The following is a 21,234-nucleotide window of genomic DNA, read 5'->3' as shown; positions in this document are numbered from 1 at the left end:
GCTCCCGCACGGCTCCTGTGACATCTCTGTGCTGTACAACCCACCCTCTTCCCCTTTTCCCGTCACCTTCTCTGCCTTCCTAGTGACAGCAAGCAAGTGCGTGCATCCAGGCCTCACCAGTGTACCACCACACTAGAGAGACTATGTTTGGCTCTAATTGGCATCATCTGCTCACATATGTGTATTCAGTGGATGATGTTTATGTAAAACAGTCAATGAATGGTTACTGTAATTAACACATTTACATCAACTCACCCAAATGCTGCACTGCTCATGTTCGACTTGGCCTATTGGATGTCCAGAAGTTTGCAGCAACTTAGAAGAGGTAGGAAGGTTTGCAATGTTTTAATAAATGGCTTTCTTTTTAATTACTCTTTTAGTTCCCACTGCCCTTTCTGCCAAATCTTTTGTAAAATGCTGACAAATGATAGAACCACTGATTTTCTTGTTAAGTCACTTAGTTTGCCCACCCCTTCTCAGAGATGCAAATAAATGGTGATGAATTCAAAATACAGTGGTAGAATGAAGGGAAAATGATGAATAATTTACAAGCTAAATAATTAAGTCTTAAAACTCTCAAGAGATGAGTATGTGATTTAAATTAAAAGAGGAAGAACAAAAAAGAGAGAAGGTGTGTGTAGAGAGGCGGGGAAAATGAAAATGGGGACTATGTGCTGAACACAACCAGTCACAAGGACAGGATTTGCTGAATATTTTAAGTCAGACCAAACCAGAACTCCCTTCATTTACTATTAACATAAAACATTATTACAAGCTTGTAGAAATGCTATCTACCAAACTTCTTAATTCTAACAAATAGCTAAGTAAATGCTCAATAAAACACTTGCTGACTAAACTTCTCAGAGTCCTGAAATGTGGGATTCCTCTGTGTAGGCAGTGTCTATTTACATTGACATGAAAGACAAGTACCTCCATTTCTCATCTTGAAAATGGGAACAATGATGTGCTTACTTTGTAGGTCTGCCAGGAAGCTAACCTAAGTTAGCTCATACAAGGCACAAAGCACAGGGCCTGGCATAGAGCCAGTACTCAGGAGGTCTCAGCTGTAATGATTACTTTTGCTCCCATGAAACTACACTAATGGCTCCCAAAGTAGGGAGACAGTGAACTTGGTGACTCTGAAGACAACACCAGGGAAGGATAAGCCCACTGAAGGGGGAATGTGCAATGTAAAAAACTCCAAGGTGTTCACTCACAAGCTGACAAAGCTGAGAGCAGATGGGACTTCAGTTTTTCTCCTTGCAGCTAGAGCAACTGCCCAGGGTCACAATGCAAATGGCAGAGGTGTTAATGGAATTAAGATTTTTCATTCTTTGCATTCTGTCATCTCCTCCCAAAGTGCCCTTTCAATGGCTGAGATATGTCCTGCGAGCCGGGGCAATCCAGGCTCCAAGGAGCCAGCCAGGGCACTGCCTCCCGCTAACAAGTGGAGGTGTGGCTACTCCCTGGAACAGCCATACTTCTGAGCTATGTTTACCACAGGACAGCACCTTCTGCTCCTCATTTTTCCAGAAAGCACCCACTCATCTTCTCTCACATTATTTGCGGACTTTTCATTTCTCTACCTGCCTCCCTCTTACCTCCTAATGGACAACAAAGTGTCCAGCTAACAAGCCTAAGCAGCCAGTCCCATCAGTGTGACTCAGCATGCATCTTTGAGCAGTATTTGGAGGGCAAGGGCCTCCCAGCCTTAAGCATGGTAGTTGATCCCTCAAAGCACCTGCATTCTACCAGAAAGCCTATTTAGATGAGAAAGCATACCTGTCCTTAGAGGAAAACAAAACACACTTTCAACAAAAACTCCCAGGCACCAACTCAGCTGAAAGGGGCTGGGAATGAATCCTGAGGCTCCAGAGTGGGCCCTGCAAAGTAGCTGTACTCAGGGTGTTCACGAGGTGCCTGAGATCTACCACGCTCCCAGGTAAGGTGCTCAGGTCTTTGGGCTCCCCAGCTCCACTGCGGTCTTTCAGGGGATGTGCATGGTTCCAGGTACATGCACCTCACCTTTAAATGTGTAGTTATGCTACCAAGGAAGGCAGACAGCCATGCTCTATGTGGGGTCCATATGTGGATTTTGTAGAACTTTGCAGTAGGGGACCTCCTTTTCTAACTCATATGTTTGTGTGTGTGTGTATATGTGTGTTTCATTTAAATCTAGTGCTTAGAACTCAAAAAAGTATTTTAGAATGAGCTTAATCCTCAAAACAATTTTAGGAAATAGAGTCTGTAGAAGAGGACTCTGAGGCTCTGTGTGGTCCAGATGTCCCTCAGCTAACAAGCAGGAGAGCCAGGCTGCACGTGCACATGCCCCATGCCAACACCCGGCTCCATTTTCACTGAAGATATGTTTGGATGACAAGGCCCTTCCTAAAGGGTATAGCTGAGGACACTGAACTCAAACATATATCACTCTGTTAAATTAAGACTACATTATTAATGAGGAAATGGCCCACTTTTCTTTTATTAATCTTAGACAAGTGACATAACTGATGACGAGATCCTAAATATCAGGCCTGTCGGTGTCTACCTCTTAGGTGAGCTGAAGTGTGTCTCACTAGATGGCAGCATTGTCCACACAGCTTTGTTTGGGATTGTTTTTTTTTTTTTTGGCCCATCTTAGTCTCAAGCTTTGTCCCCTCTGGCCCCCCAACTCCCAGTGAAAGATGTACCACGGCATTATTTCTACACTCGTGTGTAGAGCAGTAAGACCTGAAACCCGACCTGGAAATAAATTTCAGGGACAGAATCGCCCAAAGGAAATGTCCACAGTGCTGTGGGTAGCCCTCCCCAGGAAGGTGAGGGGTTAGACCTTTCCGAGGAACGGGCTCCCTTCCCCCGCAGGGCATGATGGGCAGGGGCCAGTGTGCAGGAAGCCGTTTTCATGCCAGCCCTGGCACTCCTAGCTGGGTGACCTTGAGTGGGTCCCCTGACACTTCTGGGCCTCCGCTGGCCATCCGTAACTTCCCATCTTGGGCAGCCTTCCCATCTTGCTTCCATTGGCTTCTCCGGTCCTTTTGCTTTCACAGAATGGGAGTGTGCCATGTATCCTAGCTAATGAGTTCAATCTTCCCACAGTCACAGCTCCTCACAACCTAATCCACAACGGAGGGAAGCCGGCCTTGCTAAGTTGCTGGAAGCTGTCCGAATGGCTCAGATTCACCAGGTAATTAGCACACGCCTGGTCATGGCCTTGAATGTGCACATGGCTGCTGCCATGTTCACTTTTCCAAGGCACCTTCTTTCTCCCCAGTGGCTCAGTCATTCCCAGGCACTCAGACGAGGGCATGCGTTAACTCTCAGAGGCCCGTGATGCAGCAGCAAGGCACTAAATGGTCTCCAGAGTCCTAAAAGGGTGATGAATATGCTTCCTAAAAACCTAAATTACTCCCTGGGAATGACTTAGGCATATGAAATACATGACTCATTAACTAATGCTCACAAATACCTCTATAAGATAGAGGCATGCTGATTTGTCACGCTAAAGATGGTTAGCACAGTCAAATCTCAAGTTGAGAGTTATTAGGTGTATGTCTGGGTGGGGGTATGTAAGGAGGACACTCAACGTTCCACTTTGTTGAGGATGCCAAGTTATACAATAATTTTAAAAGAAAGATTCATATTTTATAATGAAAGATATAAGTGAGTAATAAGAAAGCAAATATACCACAACTATGTTTTACCATAGGGGCCTAAGTAAGGAGAGGCAGAGTGAGTTATCTGAGGACTCTTTCAAAGCCTTTGTTCAATAAGAATCATTATCTAGGCCTGAATTACTTGATACTTCTAAAACCTGCAAAAGAATGAGGTGCTATTCTTTTGCATTATTTTAAATGCTACCTTGCTCTACTATTCTGTAGAATTTCAAATGGCACAAGTCTATATTTTGCCTCCCCTCCTCCTTTAAAAAGGCCTTCAAATATGGAGAAAAGTTGGCCCATGCCCTTCACAATTTCATCAGTGCACTCACCCTCCTGGAGAAAGATCACTCCCCTTAGAATGTGCCAGCCCGTGACGATGTGGTACACGTATGGGAAGTTGGTTTCTGGTAACACATAGAAGTGGCTAGTGTTTTCTGAGTTGCTGGGTAACCTTTATTCCATGTGCTTGATACTCATGTCATGGTTTTGGTCTTGTTTTTCATCCACCACTGGTTCTTCTATTGGAAAAGAGGGCCCAGATTCCATTGAATCTTGGTCATGTGAAACTGACTTGGCTACAAGATGGTACTCAGGCTTCAAGTCACTTAACAGAGGGGTCACCACATGTCAGACATCATGCTAAATGGTCAACATACAGTGCCTCATATAATGCCTGTAACAGCTCTGCTGCTCTCCACTTTGCAGGCGAGAAAATACAGACACATGCCAATTAGGAAGCCTGCCAGAGGTCACACAGTAAGCAAGGAAGCTGGGCTGTTATTCCTGACGCATGAGCAGCAAATCCAGTGTGGATTAATATCTCGTCCCTTGTTTTTGGAGATTTGGATAAAACCATTGATAAGTATCAGCCCCAGACTTTCTAAAATAAATGTTTACTTTGTCATTAAAAAAAGAAAAGCATCAGCTATTGTCACCCCTGTGGCCAGCTCACTGTGGGTAGCTGGCATTCCTTTGGGCTTTTCCTCAAGTCTACAAAGAAAGCTAATATTTTGCCTGCAGAACCCAGGATAGCTGAAACAGAAGAGCTGTACAAAGGGTCTACATGGACAGAGTTCTCTCTCTGGCCATGACCTCCCCTCTGTCCTGTAGCAAATCTCAGCTGTGCCCTCCACCCAGCCTTGCCAGGAGTGCTGGAGGGAAAGGTCAGTCAGCCCCTACCCTGGGGGTTCCCCCCACCCCTCAGCACCCACTCCACCCACCCACATAGAAAGGGGGAGGTGTCTAAGAAATACAGCTTTATGGGGCACAGCACCTCACCCATTATTTCTAGCCTCTTTATGGGGCCTAGAAATATTTCTACAGAAGAAAAACAAAGGTGCAGAGCATTCCACCAATGTAAGCCACCCAAACAGTTGGGTCCGTGGAAAGGCATGTCTGCTCCAGCACTATCAGACAGGACCTCAGCGTGAACTGGCTCCTTGCAGGCAGCATTTCAAGAAGTGCCTTTACATTTGTGCCTGTGGCTGCGAGCACACAAACTGACTTTAAAGGTGTCTTAGAAGTTGAGAAGAGGAGGCTGTTAATACACAAAACCCTGTCCATGAGTTAACCATCCAGCCTCATCTCTGTGCAGTTTGTTCATTTCGTTGGCCTTTGAGGGTTCTCCTCCCTCCATACGAGGGGCTGGTGTGGATATGACACCAGCCTTAAGCTCTTTGCTTTACCCTTTTTATCTATTCCCCTTAATTTTGCTCCAAACAAAGAATGTGAATGAATCCTCCACTGCTGCTTTTTTCTCAGAAGCATGTCAACAAGAAAGAGGCACCGGTGTGTCTCACCTCAATTCTATCTACCCTCCATCTATCTATCATCTATCTATAGACAGATTGATTTATCTATCTATCCATTTGTCATCAATCTGTAGTGGTTTGTATAGTGTCCCCCCCAAATTCATCTCCACTCAGAACCTCATGACCTGTGGCCTTATTTGGAAATAGGGTCTTTGTACATGTAATTAGTTAAGGATTGAGCCAAGGTCATTCTGGATTAGGGTGGGCCCTAAATCCAGTGCCTGGTGTCCTTACAGTAAGAGGAGGGGACAGAGAGAGACAGAAAGAGGAGGAGGCACCAGGTGAACAGAGGCAGAGGCTGGAGCAGTGCAGCCACAAGCCAAGGGGCAGTCGGGCCACCAGAAGCTGGAGGAAGCAAGGAAGGATTCTTGCCCAGAGTCTTCAGAGGGAGCATTGCTCTGCCAACACCTTGATTTTGAACTTCCAGCCTCCAGAAATACATAGAATAAAATTTTGTTGTTTGAAGATGCCTAGTTGTGGTAATTCGCTATGACAGTCCTAGGAAACTAATGGGCTCTCTCTGTCTATCATTTATCTGTCTATTCACTGCCCCTTCCCTGTACGTAGTACACCACTTCCAGATAAACTGTTCTTCAGGGCTGTGGTTCTTGGCCCTGGCAGTTCAAACCAAACCCTGGACACCGCCTCCATATATTCTGCTTTAATTGGTCTGGGTGTGGCTTAGGCACTGGTATGTCTTTTCAGCTCCCAAGGGATTCTAGTACACAGCCAAGGTTAAGAATTCCTGCGGTCAGGCAAGGGAATTTCCCCATTCTCCTGCTCCAGAATCTCCAATGGCTGTCTTCTGCCTACTGAATTAAAAGATGATACCAGTTAACACATTCGGCTCTACAAGTTTCAAAGTGCTTCCAAATGCATTTGATCATCAAAGTACCAGATGAGGTAAGGATTGATCCTGGGGCATTTCTGTGAAACCCGGTCAAAAGACCCTGCAGAGAACGGGGGCTGCTTCTGCACACACTCATCTAGTCTCTAAAGCCCTCCCACCCTGACCTTGGAATGTTTTCTGCAGTTTCCACAGCAAGACAGACTTACACAATGGTAATTACTAGCTACAGGGAACAGTGGCTGTGTTGTGCTTATTGTTATGATACTACAATAATAGGGAAATCTGAGACAACTGAAAATCAACCGTGCGGGATGAGTAACCTCTCGTTCTGGGGAGGCATCCAGATGAAATAATCTGGCTAGCTAATGTACCGTCTGATGCACAGGGCAGTGCGGTGCGCTGTGTGAAATGACAAGCCAGCGTTCTTGGCCATACTGCAGGTTTCTACAGCCACTCCTGGGTCTGTGCACATCTAGCTTCTTAGCTACCAAAGGTTACCACGTAGGTGTATTAGCCTCTCACTGCTGCTGAAGCCACACTCACTACAGAGTTTGCAGTTTATGACAACGCAAATTCATCCTCTATACTCTAAAGTTCTGGAGGGCAAAACCCTAAGTCTCAATGAGAGACTCTGATTCCTTGACTTTAGCAGCTTCCAAAGGCTGCCTTGCCTCCTCGGCTGGGGGCTTCTTCCTCTATGTTCAAAGCCGGCACCATGGCATCTAGTTTCTGACCTCTGCTTCGGTCCTGACATCACCTCTGATTCAGGTGTTCCTGCCTCCGTCTGCCTCTTTGTGATGACCCTGGACCCACCCAGATAATCTGAGGTTGATCTCATTGTCTCGAAAGCCTTAATCACTTCTGCCAAAACCCTTTTACTGTGTAAGGTACCATATCCACAGGTTCGGAGGATTCGGACATGAGCGTCTTTGGGGGGCCCTTACTCAGTCTACTGCACCAGATAAACGACCAGATAAAAAATATTTTTGAAATTTCCTGAAGTTAGGGTATTCCTTTCAGACCATGGCCCTGCCCACATTCATAAGGTGTGATGACCCTTTTTGAAGTTCACTCAGAGCACCAGATCCTTGGGAAACGCTCTGTCCTGACTGAATGTGACTGAATATACAAGATTCCTCATGTTCATGGTTTGTCAAAAGGCATAGAGATAAATGATATTCCTTTGACCATCTATGAAAAATGGAACAGAAACCCATGATGTTAAAAAAAAACCCTTTTTGATATCATTAATTGTCAAATGGCAACACCATCTGCTGTTCCCTGGCCAGGCAGAGATGGCCACAAGTGGGCTGGAAACTGCCACAGGCCAGCCAAAAGGCACACTTGGTACATTTCAAATCCCAGTAGCTGAGCAAAGAATGGGAGGGGGAATTCTCTGCTCCTGGCCCCCTGCAAATACCACCCCTGCTACTTCCTCGAAAAACAGTTCAGAGCAAGGGGCGCAGGCCTACCTCACCCACCAGACACCCACTACACTAGAATATGTTCTTCTAGCTTCCACGAATCAGTCATAAACAAAGCCTCAGGGTGCTGGCGAGCCTGCAAGCCTCAGAGTCTTGCCTTCCTCTTACAGTGGCCCTTGGAAGTCCTCCATAAAAGGGCCAGCACCAGTCCTCCCATGGCATCTGATCTCTGCAGAGAAAGGAGATACTTCAAGGTCCTGATAGCTCAGCAGATTGGTGCTCTTTGACTCGCTCTTGCCCTTATCTCAGGATGTAAACTTCAACAGTGCATGAGCTTCCTAGGCACAATTAATAACTAAAGATAAAACAGAGATAGTCCCACGCTGACTTCCGCCAGGGTTCAGTCTAGCATCATCTCTGACACTAAGCCCAATAGATGCTTTTTGAGGAAGCTGGATAATTTTTGTCAAGTACATTTTCCTTTAACTCGAGAAATGTACATTAAATACTTCATCATATTGACGATCCATTATGGATTCATGACTTACGTATTAACCTAATATCTTGAATTTTCTCGACATGTTCAATCCATCAAAGTCCTGTGAAATAAATTTCTCCCACCCTTCCAAAGGTCCCTGTATTGAGTGTGGCAGCAAAATGGCTTCTGGATTCTTTTCTCTGCAACCAAGGATTTCTTGAGTATCATTAAGACACTTCAGATAAAGGTTAGCCTGGTGGTTTCTACCAAAGACCCTGTGATCTGGAGAGAGGTCTTATGGCCTGGAATTTTTTCCTAAATCTAGGGCCAGTCATGAAAACACCTCTCTTGTTTCCCTGGGCTTGACATTTTCTCTAGCTAGCAGCTGCTTCTGCACATGCTGGCTCCTGTGAGAAATATGAGAACAAAGGGATCCATGTTCTCTACATTATAAGCCTGCAAAAAAGATCAGACTATGATTCAGGAAACTGAACAAAAGAAACCTCATTTCTCTCAGCCTTAGGTTCCTCCTCTGGCAAATGAGGGCTGAAACACAGCTAATATTGGTATCTCTGCCTTATAGTTTACAAAATGTTTTCATTGTTCTCTTAATCATTTTCTATTTGTAACCCTACAGGGTAGAGATTTCATAGGTAAGGAAACAGGTGTTAATAGATGTGAAGCTACTCACCTGAGGTTCATCAACTGGTGGAGCCATGGCCTTGACCTAGGTAGGACCGTCTCCAAACCTCCCGCCTGACGCGAAGGGCAGTTACCATTCTACAACTGGCATCTGTGATTCTGGGTCAGAATCCTATGACTGTTATGTGGACAGTCTGTCCTGCAATTACTTACTATAATGAATGTCAAATGCAGCTGCCATTCAGAGAGGTAATTAATCTGTGGTTGAGACAAGGAACTAATCCAGAAATGTCTCCTCAAAGTCAGTGGTCATGTGGTCAGATGGAGGTTTAAGAGCATTTTCTACTTTCCACGTATGTGTCTAGATTGTGTTCTATGTCTGCAAGCTAACAGAAGAAAGACTTTCTTTGAAAGACAATCAAAGATTGTTACAGGCTTTAGACAAGTGGTGGGGACAACAAGGGGCTTGAGAGATCCAAGGGACCTTTGTGTTAACCATGCAAAAGTTTTACCCTGCTCACTGTTGGGAAGCCTGTCCTCAGCTTTGTCACTGCCTCTCACCGCAGTGCCAGAGAGTCAGTGTCCTCTCTCATGCATCTGAAGGCTCCAGGTCTCTGGGTGTAGAGCAGAACCTCAGTTGTGACAGAGTCTAGACGCTTCTCTGCCCAAGGAACAGCTCTGGCACAGATCCAGAGCTGTCTGCTCTTTGGGGAGGGAAGCAGGAGTGTGGGATAGCAGGACAAGTGAGGTCAGCTTCCAGAGCAGTCAACCATCTCTGCTGAGCCGGCTAGCCTGTGAACTGCAGAATATTTACTGCAGGGAGATGTCCACAGCAGGAGACATTCAGTCTGGCCAGACCCAGAGCCCCCATCCTAGGGCACCAGGGTGACAGAGATTCACAGCCAGGCACCAAATCCCTTTATCCCAGAGAGATTTCCTGTGGTCCCTTTAACTATTACTCAGGGGAAATGCATGAATCAGTCTGTTTTGGAGTTGGACAAAAACAATCAAATTTTCCCAGGACAATCTCAAGTTATGGCTTACATGCATCAACTATGAATATGGCTTTAGGCCACACTGACCCACCCCTGCCCCGCCTGGACTGTGAGCCCTTCTGTGCACTTGCAAAGAAAGCAGCGTGTGCCTCTGCACCTTTGCACTCACCTCCCTGGCTTATAATGTGCAGTCCAGCTGCCTCTTCCCCTAAGGACAGCAGGACAGGAATGTGGGTTTCCAGCCCAAAGCAGGAGCCCCACCAAAAACCAAGCATTGTGCCTGGCACTCGGTTAAAGCTTAACAAACACTATTGTACAAGAAATTCTTTTTCATCTGAGTTAGGAGAAAAAGAGGAGGAGCAGAAAGACTTACTGCACAAATAAAAGAAATGCAGTGTCAATCCCTAACCTGCCTCTCAAGCAGCTTTCCCTGTCTCACCCACACATCCCCAGCTCTTCAATATTTTACGAGAAAGCACCAGTCCCAAATCCCTCTGTGCTTGCTCACCAGCACTGTGCGGCAGCTGAGTCTTCTAACCAGCACCTGACATGCGTTACAAGTGCTCTGGGGCCCACGAAGGTGGAGTGTGAGTTGTCTGTGTAACATGAGTATGTGGCTGGCACAACCTGGGCTGGATTGAAAAACATGACCTAGGTAGAAGCGTGTGCACCAGAGCATTTTATCTATAGAAGCAAAAACTCTGGTAATTGGTGCTTTGGTTCTATAAATTAGGACATCCTTATATAATGGATAGTGGTCATCTAATGGAATATTATGCTACTACTAAGGGCCACATTCTAGAAAAATACATAATGCCAATGGGAAAATGCACCCAGTATATTAAGTGAAAAGCAGATCACAGAATTGAACATAATTACAATTTTATAAATTGTATGTGTGTATAAAATACTGGGAGGAAATATACTCAAATGTTACATAGTCTCTTTCTGGGTGCTATTGATTTTCTACAAGTTATTTATACTTTTCGTATTTCTTTTATTTTGCAACAGACACCTCTATAATTTTCAAAATGCTGTATTTTAAAATTGCAAACAAAAGAAGCATGGTATTCAACAACAGAAAGAAGATGCGTGTTCCTGCTCTACGTGGTATGGGCAAGCATCAGGCTATGAAGGCCCAGCAAGGGTTCTTCTTTACATCCACAAATTCCAAACACCCAGAAAATTCCACTGAGGGTAAAATGACAGCTAGGCCCCTGCAGGTCAAAATAGAAGTCCATTTCTCTGGTATGTCCTGTCTGAAAAGGAGCCATATATGGTAAAGATGTGGATAGGAGATTGCTCTGCCGTAGGGAAGCCCATTGCCCTGGGCAGGGGAGAGCTGGTGCTGATCCTGTCACTGACTGTGCGGCCACAGATCATTCAGTTTCTCTAAGAACCATGCTCCCCATCTGTAAAAGAGATGTAACATCTGCCCTGCCTACCTCACAGGCCCATTGTGGGGTTAAATAAAATGATGTGTGTACTGTATTTTGTAAACTACAAAGATACCAGTAAATGAAAAGTTTGGCAGGTCAAGAACACTAATTTCTTAAGATAATGATCCATACTCCCCACTTTCTTTCAAGATATCAACAGAAAAAATCTATATTCCCTCTTCCACTCTAGAGAAGTCACCAGGAATTTTATCAGATACATTTAATCATTTTATGCTCCCCTCTACCTTTGCCCCACGTAACAGAAACTATGCTATGTGTTCACTCAACTTGTTTCTTTTTCCCTCCTGGGCCCACGGACAAGTTGGCTCTCCCAGCCTCCCCCGTGGTAGGTGGGGAAGGAGACTGGATTCTTGCTCCTGGAATGTGGATGCAAAGTTATATATGCCCCTTCTAGGCTGGGCCACCTAGTCCCCTGTGAGAACCTGCAGGCTCTCCCTTCCCTTGTTGCCTAGCTGGTTGTACTGATCTAGTGGAAGGCTCTGAAGCCCCTGGAAAGTGACAGCGGAGCCTGCGTCTCTGCATCATGATTGAAGGCCCCCTGCCGAACACCCAGTGTAATGGGGAAACCGAGTAGGAAATGGCCTGAGATCATCTGTTATACTAGTTAGCTTCCCTGACTGACACTCCATGACCATAGCCACCTCTGCACTCCACAGGGACGGGCAGTGCTTTCTGTTGCTCCCCTCATGACTAACACAGGGGCCACAGGACCTAAAAGGTAAGCCCAGTCCTCACCCAACACAAAACTCACCCAAGAAAAATTAAGACAATTTTTTTAGACTCCTTCACTGATTTAATACCCACTCACTCGTTTCTATAGGGAAACTTGGGAGTAAATGTTAATTTAAATAACTGTGAAAATAAGAAAAGGGGAAAACACATTTGGTAATCTATTCCCAATGGTATTTAAGGTGAGTTGCATATAGAAAAGGGTAATGGTCTGTCAAGGTAGGAGAGGGTAGGAAGGGAGCCTACACCTCCTTTAGATGGTGCAGGCAATGGAAGCAGTGCTATTGTGGACCTCTGGTCCCCTGCATATTTTATCTTTATTCAGCAACATCTAGAAGCCCCATATGCAAAGATTAGGCTCTGGGTTAGGGAGTTCCCAGAAGGACAGGAGTGGGAAAAGGAGTTGCTGTCCACTTATCCACTCTGACTCCAGCCAACCCCATTCTTCCTGCTCAGAGGCTGCTTACCTGGTAGGGGTACAGGGTGACCCCGTTGGTTCTCGATAGGGACCAGGTGCCATCCAAATACTGGTGAGTCTGGATTGCCACTGAGTTAAGAATGTTCCCATTGCTGGGACTGGTGGCCATCTGGAGGCTGACCTTGGCCTGGTGGGTCGGGGACCCACTCTTCTTCTCTGCCCCACTGCTGACCCCGAGGCTGTTGGGTTTGCTGCTGTGCCTGGCGGTGACAAAGGCTGTGTAGCTGGAAGAGGCACAGGGTGCGGGCACAAAGGCCCACTCCCTGGGCTGCTGGAGCCCACCCACGTGCCGAGGCCCCACCAGGGTGGGGATGTTGGAGAGCAGTGGGGGTGAGCCAGGTGAGCCATCGTAGTGCTCGCTGCCAGCTGCCTGCTCCAAGGTCAGCACCATCTGGACGGCCTCCTGCTTCAGCTGGTTCAGGTGCGTGGCACAGATGTCACAGCGGTTGTCCCTGTCGTTCCAAGCCTTCCGGATGGTGTTGGGGACCTGGAGTTTGTCGTGAATCACAGCTGAGAAAGAAGGGTCCTAGAGAACACACAAGCAGAAAAAAAAGGAGAGCCTATAACTCAAGTCTGGTAAGTACAAGTCAATGTCTGGCTTATGAGTTAAGCCCTGGATGTATCCAGAGTTGGCGCTTAATTGACATCCAACAGAAAAGAGCAGGCACACTAGCAGAAGAGCCTCTAGTTGACAAACACATTAGACAACAAATGTAAGATTTTTATAGCGGAGGCTTTAAGGAATTAAAAAAAAAAAACACTTCTAAGTGTTCTCCTCACCAGGCCAGTCAAGTAAGAACATTCCAGATTTCACTGTGTCCACTGAAGAATTAGAGCCATACATAGATCCTCCCAAGTAGACAAAAGTGTTTGCCCAGGTATGATGGGCGACTGCAGCCATTCTGGACTGAGGCATGTGGCCACCTGGCCCCTGTGACCCATGGAAAGTTGGTAACGGCTGGAGAAGCTTGCTACTTGTGACCCAGAACAGAGATCCTATTATAAGACAATCCCAGCCTCGTTAGTGCTGTGTGCCATGTGCCACTGGAAGAAAACCAAACTGAACAGACTCCGGACCAGAGACCCAGCCCAGCAAACCTCTGCAGGCTCACTGTGCTCGTCGTGTGCCACGGTGAACTGGCCACGCCTGCATGCGTGTATCTGATATCCTAAACAACTAAAAGAAAAACATCTCCTTCATAGTCTAAGATACTTTTCCCACACAAATTTCATCTAAAACTATTTTTAAAAACCTCTTTGGCTGAGAAGCCCATCTCTGAAAGAAATTAGAATATGGATTTTGTGAGGATGGTTTCTTTCATTTACTTTGCTATAATTTTTATAGGAAAACAGAATTCCACAGAGAAATAAGCACTACAAGTGTTAAGTGGGCATCACAATATTTGGGTCCTGGGTCTAGTTCTGCTACTAATGAGCTGGCTGACTCTGGGTAACTTAGCTTCACTGAACCTCTCCTCTGTCACACATGGCCCTGGCCTGTGTTGCAAGGTCCTTCCGGCTGCACAACTATGGGACTACAGTATCTGCATACATGGACAGAGCCATTAGGCCATCTTTGGGACCTGGTTAGGCTTTTGAGATTAAATAATTTTTGCAAATAAGTGATGGGGCATTTCAAGGCTTATTTTCCTGTAGGACATTAGAACAAAACCCGCCCTTCTGATATTTGCTGTCAGCTTTAATGGGTAGAAGCCCCTTCATGACTGCAAGGGGTGTGATGAGCTGTGGGTGAGGGAGGCAGAGCGGGGCAGCCATGGGGGCAGGAAGATCAGTGGCAGGGGGGTTGTTCCTGATTATAGGCACCAGCATTTTGTTTTTCACTGTTTAATTACCCTGAAAAGCTCCTCAGCAGGCACTGATTAATTGATTGATAAATCAAGAGACCTCTTTACACAGCAGCAGCAAGGAGTGGCTCAGGAGTTGGAAACTCAGAAGAGTCCTATAAAATGACAGGAAACAATGGGAGGTCAAGGTTGATCAAGACTGGCTGGCAAAGTGATATGAACCATTGTCAGACGTTCTTGATGGCAGCTGCTGTGTCCGGGGTCGGATCACAGCTCAGAGTCCCACGGGGACCACTCTAGAGCAGATACTCAACTCAGCTTTCAGATCGGGAAACTGGGCTCCAAGCGGGCTCAAAGCTTGGACGGCACACGGACTTCCAGACCGCCAGTCCTATGGTTTTTCACTTCAAGAGCCAAAGAGCCATATTTATCAATGGCTCAATAAAAATTTATCATTTTTGCACAGATATACAAGGTTTTTACCTCATTCATCGGAAATGTCCATTTACTCAAAAGGAATTGATTTAGGTCCCCTAATGTGCCAAGATATAGTTTCTTGCTTTTTCACATAACATTACATGATGAGGATTTTCCCTTATCAACAAATGCCATTTGAAAATGTGATTTTGAGTGACCACATGGTATATTATCCTTTAGTCATTTCATAATTCATTTATTTATTGCCACATCTACTACATAAATAGTGACAGTGAGAGAAATCAGAGACTGGTGCTTAGAAGCAATCAGCAACCCAAGGCTTATGCTTTCAAGGCACCAAGTGATTTGGTTCCAAGAAGCCTCAAATTAATTGCTTAATTAGGACATTTTTGTGAACCCAATAATCTGGTAGAAGTGTCACAGTAAGGAGGCAGATGTAAGACCAGTCCCATCCACACAGCACAGTTGATTATAGATCCTTGTAGCATCTGGATTGGACTGATACCTGCAAATGGAACAGAATAGACACACCCACTCCCCAGAAATGGCATGAGTCTGATGCTGAGGGTTCCTTCTCTCTTTTTTTCTGGGTCTTTGCTACTCCCCCTTGAAGCAGTACCTTCTTTACTTCTTTACTCAGCCTGTTTCTATTTGCTGCTCAACTTCTAACCTTTAACAAATAATGTGTGTTTCCAGGCCTGGCATTGGGCTGAGGAGCTAAGGATCGCGCCTGTCTAGTTCACAGTCCAGGGGACCTTCTTGGTTCCTGGACTGTCAAATGCCATGTCCCTTTGCTGCCACCTCTAGTTTAGGACCAATCAACACACACACACACACACACACACACACACACAGTGCTCAGGGCTTCCTCGTCCCTGAGGTGTCGACAAAACCACCCATGAGGGCTGCAGCTGAGCCCACTACTAGTGTAATCAACACAGGAAGCAGCAAAGAGCCACTGTTGGCTCATGGGGAACAGCCGAGGTTGATCCTTCAATGAGTATGTGATTGCTAGCTTACGTCACAGGGTTGTTCCCTAAATTAAGCAAAACTTGATCTGAAACCCTCTGTGAGTTCTTATCATCAAAAGGCCTCAGTGAGTCAAGCCAAACAATTTCTGGAAGCTAAAATTCCTTTCAAGTGCATGTCTAGACTTTATAAATATTTTAGGGCAACTCAAAACTTCAAAAAGGAATTAGTTGCAGTTTCTGTAAGAGCTGAAATAAAGGGAATACTGCTTCAAGAAAGAGGAGTAGTAAGCAGGAAGGGAAGGCCAGCTGCAGGACCGGGCCTGGCCCCCACATACTCAGGCTTCCTAACATGGAAACAAACGATGGCAGTGGCCCCAGGAGATGGAGTAGGGGAGTGCCCTCCAGCTCAGTGGACACCAAAAGAATTCTGGATCCAGGTAAGGGACAAATTAGGCACAACATGTGGGGTGCTACCTAGGTTGCAGGCTCCAAAGACGTTCTTATGGTTCAGTCTGGATTCGCCCTGTGACTGCCGGGAACAGGCCTGTAGCAACAGCAGGCACCATATACAAGCTGAACCTCTGTTTTCAAAGTCCTCATTTTTATTTCGGCTCATAGGAAAATGGGCTGTTAGTGCTTGGGCAACCTTCTCATCCTAAACTTTCAAGGGTAAGGGTTCTATGCTCAGAACATTCTCATCTTTCAAAAATAATACAAATTATTTTTACTCCACATCTGCCATGAGGAGGAATTCAAGAAAACACTTAAGCTGGTTAAAGTTCCTTAGAAGGGAGGTTAGGGATAAGTGGAGTTAATGTCCAGACACCTAAATCTGCCCAATTAGTGACTGCTACCAAGGGACAAAGAAAACTCCATAAAGCGGCCTTCCAATCCTGTCTGCTGTCCTACCTCTCTTAGGGGCATTTCAGGAAGGTGGGTGTCCTGCCACATCTCCTTGGGGTCTCTCGAGGTCCGATGACCCTCTTAGGTTGGCTCGCCTATCTTGTGGAAACTCACCTGGGAAAGTATGACCAAATCGCCGTTCCTCAGGGCAGTGGCCTCCCCTACATGGATTCCAGTGGCCTCAGCAGCCATCCCAATCCCAGTGACCAGGAGTCCTCTGTCTCTGTCCCACCCTGGCCTTTCTCCTGAAGGCAGAGCCTTGTATCCCAAGGCTCCCTGGAAAACATCTCCTGGATAAATACTCTTCAAACTGACAATTCAAAATTAATTTTATTTGCTCCTAAACCTATTCTTACTCTGACAGTCACCCCTGAAGTAAATAATGTCATTATCCACTCAGGTGCTCAGGTGAGAAATCTAGAACCTTCTCTGTCTCCTCCTTCTCCCTCCAATCTAATCACCAAATGTGGCCAATGGTAGTTCCTACAGGCACTTGAACTCTCCCTCCCCTCCACGCCACTGCCATTGAAATGCTTCTAGCAGATCTCACAGCACCACCGTCTCCCTCATTCTAGCCTTGGCCTCCAACACCCGCCACAAATGATTTCACTGAAGTGAAACCTGATCCTGTCATTATCCTGTTTTCCTATAGCTCCATTCTAGGAGCTATCTTCTTGTCTATAGTTTTTATTTGTAGAACTATAGCTTGGATAGTTATGAGGAAATATTCTTTATTTCAGCTCCACAGAGGAAATATTCTCTCTTTCCATATTTAATTCCACCATGTCTAGAATAGTACCTGCTACATAGTATTTCAAGAAATACCTGTGAAATAAATAGTTGATTGAAAAGGGTCCAACCAAGGCCACAACAGCCAGGTAACGAGGTTGGTGTAAGTCTGTCTGTCATTTATTTCGTCTAAGTGAGCTCTCACATATTATGTGATGGTTGTGAAACAAATTCTTCCAGATCTAAGGTTGGGGCAGTTCTCCAACTATATTTGTTCTATCTGGCTAAAGAACCTACTGTGAGTCAACCATAACCTGGATATCCTCCTTTTACTTGACTCTCCCTTAGGGTATTAGAATAGATTCCCTACTCTCTGCCTCAACACAATGTACTCCTCTTTCTCCTAAAGTCCCAAGAAAGTAATGATTACATTCAAAGGATTTTTTTTAACCATCAGCCCAGCTCATCAGCAAGAAAACAAGAGAAACCTACCTAAAAGCAAACTCCAGATGGGCTCTAGGCACCTGGTCCAGCAGAGTTAGACCCCCAGCAGGCAAGGGAACATGCTTATTTTGCAAGCTGGCAGCTGGCTTTCAGTGCACAAGGTGGGGCTGCCCACGAGGGACTGGACGCAAGAACTGGTGCCCAAGCCAGTCATGCCACTGGCTGATGTTCCTCACTGCTTTCTGTCCCATCTCATCCTCTGAGGGACAGGATGCTCAGCAATAAATGCTGGTGCCACTTTTGAGGACAGAGTTGTTGTTTTTTCCATGTTATTTTAGCCTGAAGAGTCCTTTGAGCGTGTTCCTCCAAAGCCTCTGGGTCTGTGAGAAGGGTAACAACAGCTGGAGGCAGAGGCCAGCATGTGTTGCACAAATTCCTGTGGATGTTTACTCCTGGTTTATTTTTCCAGAGGCCTCCAGTGACAAGCTCAAAAAGATTTAAGGCAGGTTTCTTTCCCCTGTGTTTCTAAACTTTCTTCCTGCATAAATGCTGTCCTGGGAGCCCCAGAACAGCAGAGCACTATGAGAATGCAATGTTCTGTTCCCACAGCAGGCAGCCTCGCAGATCAATGGCATTTACCTTCCTTCTCTTGACAATCCTGCCTCCCAACCTCTCCACCCCCTGCCACATTCCTCATGTGTCCTTGCTTTCTTCACATCACTTCTATCCCCAAAGGCAGGTGTCAGTATTAAATGAATCCTTTTTTTGAATAGAAACAGCAAAACATAAATAGCAAGCCTTGGTAGATCTGAGCCAGAAATACAGTTACTCTCATTCATAGTTAAACATTCAAGTATTTGGACTCAAATGTCTCCTAGAGAAGTGGTATTTGTTTTCACCTCAGCAAATGCAGAAGAAGAAAGAGCAAGACAATTTGGCCAAATCTTCATTTGGCCACTGGCAGAAAGGAGAATTTGGACATCTGAAATTGAAGGATGCACCAATGCCAGTTAGACACCCTGACTTCTTCCTCAGCAAGATTCAGCTCCCCAATTCTCATCAGCCCCCTCACCTTACATCTCACTTTCCACACGTGCTTCGTGGAATGTGGGGATCAGGATAAGGGATGCAGAGTGTCATGAGAAGCCAGCGTCCTTCTCATGGGGGACTCCCCACCTGGCTGTCATGCTGAATCTACGCAGAGGGACAGATTGATGGCTACACACGAGTGTCTGTTCCCAGCCCTCCAACAAGGTGTACGATACTTGGGGGGGAGCCAGAGAACAAATCAGACTGTTGCACAGGTAAGGGTGCCCACTTTGTGAGGAAGAGTGACTGCCCCTGGCCTGGGGTCTGCTGTGCTCACTGACACCTGATGGTGTCCCTGAAGGAAGGTGCCAGCGGAAGCACATCCCTGAGCAGCTCACCTGTTTGGCATGAGCACGGCTCACTCTCCAGCTGGGTGGTGGTGACAGGGAGAAAAGGGCATGAGAGGGATCCAGGGAGTGTTAGAATCAGAGCTGGCTCCTGGCGAGGCCAAATTACACACATAACCACAACCACCGTCAAAATAACCACCAGAGCAGTGACAGCGACTGGCCAGGCCCTGACATGGCAGCCGGCCTCCAGGCCCATTTCATTAGCAGAAACCTCTGGCCTGCCAGGCAGCATCTAAACCCAGTCTTGTCACTGCTTTTCTTAGTCTGCCTGCAAGCCAACAGCACTTCACTTAATAACGTCACCCACAAATGTGGATCAGGTATGTGAAAAGAAATACACGTGCTGGGAGATGAGCTCGGGGAGCTCAGGGAGACCCAAAAACCGCCAAAGCTAGAAATGTTCCAAGTCAGACCAAAGCAGACATAAGAACCCAAGTTAACTGGGATGTGGTGACTGGCCAGCCCTGGCCATTGTGCTCTGGGTTCATGGGAGAGGCCACTGGGAGCGCCAGGAGGGCGCAGGCAATTCATAGGGCTAATGCTGGTGCAAAGGGTTGCAGCCAATAAAGAGTTTTCTGCTTCAAAAGGAAAGGGGGCCTTTGAATTAGAACTTAGTATGATTACAGACAGTGTATGAACTACTCAAAAGAATAGGTGAGGCACTGCTCATTAAGAACACAGAAATTCTTCTAAGGTCTGTGTCCCATCTTTTCTAACAGATGGCATGGGCAGCACCTGCTCATTCTTTTGAAAATGCTGGGTCTCGAGTGCAGGAATTTGTGTACTAGCTCTATCGCCTAAGTAGCTATGTGACTGGGAATCATTTTTTTTTTAATCCTATCCAAGCTTCAGTCTACTTCAACCTAAAAATGGCAATTGATAATAGTCCCTATTTTATTAAGTAAGGATTAGATGTGATGGCATGTGTCACATGGTTAGCACAGTCCTGGTCCTTGGAAATGCTAAACAGTAGTAACTATGGTCAAAGTTACCATCTCCGTATCTAGCCCAGCACTGTGTGCATATATATATATTTAGTACTTCAGATGATGATACCATGGCAGTGGTAGTGACAGTTTTAGGGCTTACTTTCATCCAGGATTTAGCCAGCATTTTTGGCATTAAGAGGGGAGGGGATGGTAAATAAGTGAACAGCTGGTCCTCAGTTAACATCTCTTACCTTAGGGTAAGTCAAAATCTTGAGAGAAACCAAAATAAGGATGGATCCCTGGAGTGCCTGAGCATGAACGGATGGCTCCCAGCCTTCTCCTCTATGCTAACAGGTGAAATAATCTAAGAGTTGTTGGTGCACATGGAACTGAGAATATGGTGTTTTTCAATTGAAAAGTGTTCCTTATTTGTCCCTCAGGAGGTGGAATGCTCTGAAGGGGCTTTGCTGGACGTTCAACTAGAATCACAGAGCCATCAGCCATGCAGTGTCTCCCAGGAGCTGCCCAGCTCTGCCCAGGGGAGGGGCAAAGAGAAAGATGATCCATTAGCATAATGATCGTCACACCTGAAAATCTTGCCCTCCAATCTCTCCCTTGGCCCTGGGGAAACAGGATCCATTCCCAAATAGATGAAGAGCTTAGGGTGGGAAGAGACTCCTAGTATCTACTTAAAATGTTCCCCTGAACTTAAAGTTCATACTCCACATGGCATAAAAATGAAGTGCTGGATCTTACAAATATGAAGCATAATCAAGATACTGGTATGACACGCTAAAATTGTACCTTTCAATTTTTAAAGTGTAAATTAGAAGTACTGGTTATGAGTGGGCTGTAATGCACCATCAGGTGGCAAATGGATTTATTTTCAACACTCAATTAGTATGAGGCTACTAAAGACACGGCTCATTCTCTAGTTATGAAATTGCCTGGTGTTTCTTTCTCCTTTAGTTGATTTTGTATGAATGAAATACTGCAAAAACACTCTTGGCTATGTTTTCTTGGACTTGGTACAGAAAGATAAAGTACCAA

At 45.8% G+C, this 21,234-nt stretch overlaps 1 protein-coding gene across 2 annotated transcripts in view; it reads right to left on the bottom strand.

Annotated features, from left to right (window-relative positions):
- KIF26B (kinesin family member 26B) overlaps window positions 1-21,234 on the bottom strand; it is a 425,993-nt gene that overhangs the window by 239,598 nt on the left and 165,161 nt on the right. For both annotated transcript variants that reach the window (XM_037013695.2, XM_037013694.2), the window contains exon 3: window positions 12,516-13,052. In XM_037013695.2, coding sequence (XP_036869590.2) covers window positions 12,516-13,052 — 537 coding nt within the window. The remainder of the gene's footprint in view (window positions 1-12,515; window positions 13,053-21,234) is intronic.

The sequence above is a fragment of the Manis javanica genome, chromosome 11 (assembly GCF_040802235.1).
Source record: "Manis javanica isolate MJ-LG chromosome 11, MJ_LKY, whole genome shotgun sequence".
In the NCBI taxonomy this organism is placed as follows: domain Eukaryota; kingdom Metazoa; phylum Chordata; class Mammalia; order Pholidota; family Manidae; genus Manis; species Manis javanica.
The sequence above is the reverse complement of the archived record's forward strand: the minus strand, read 5'-3'. Positions and strand labels throughout refer to the sequence as shown.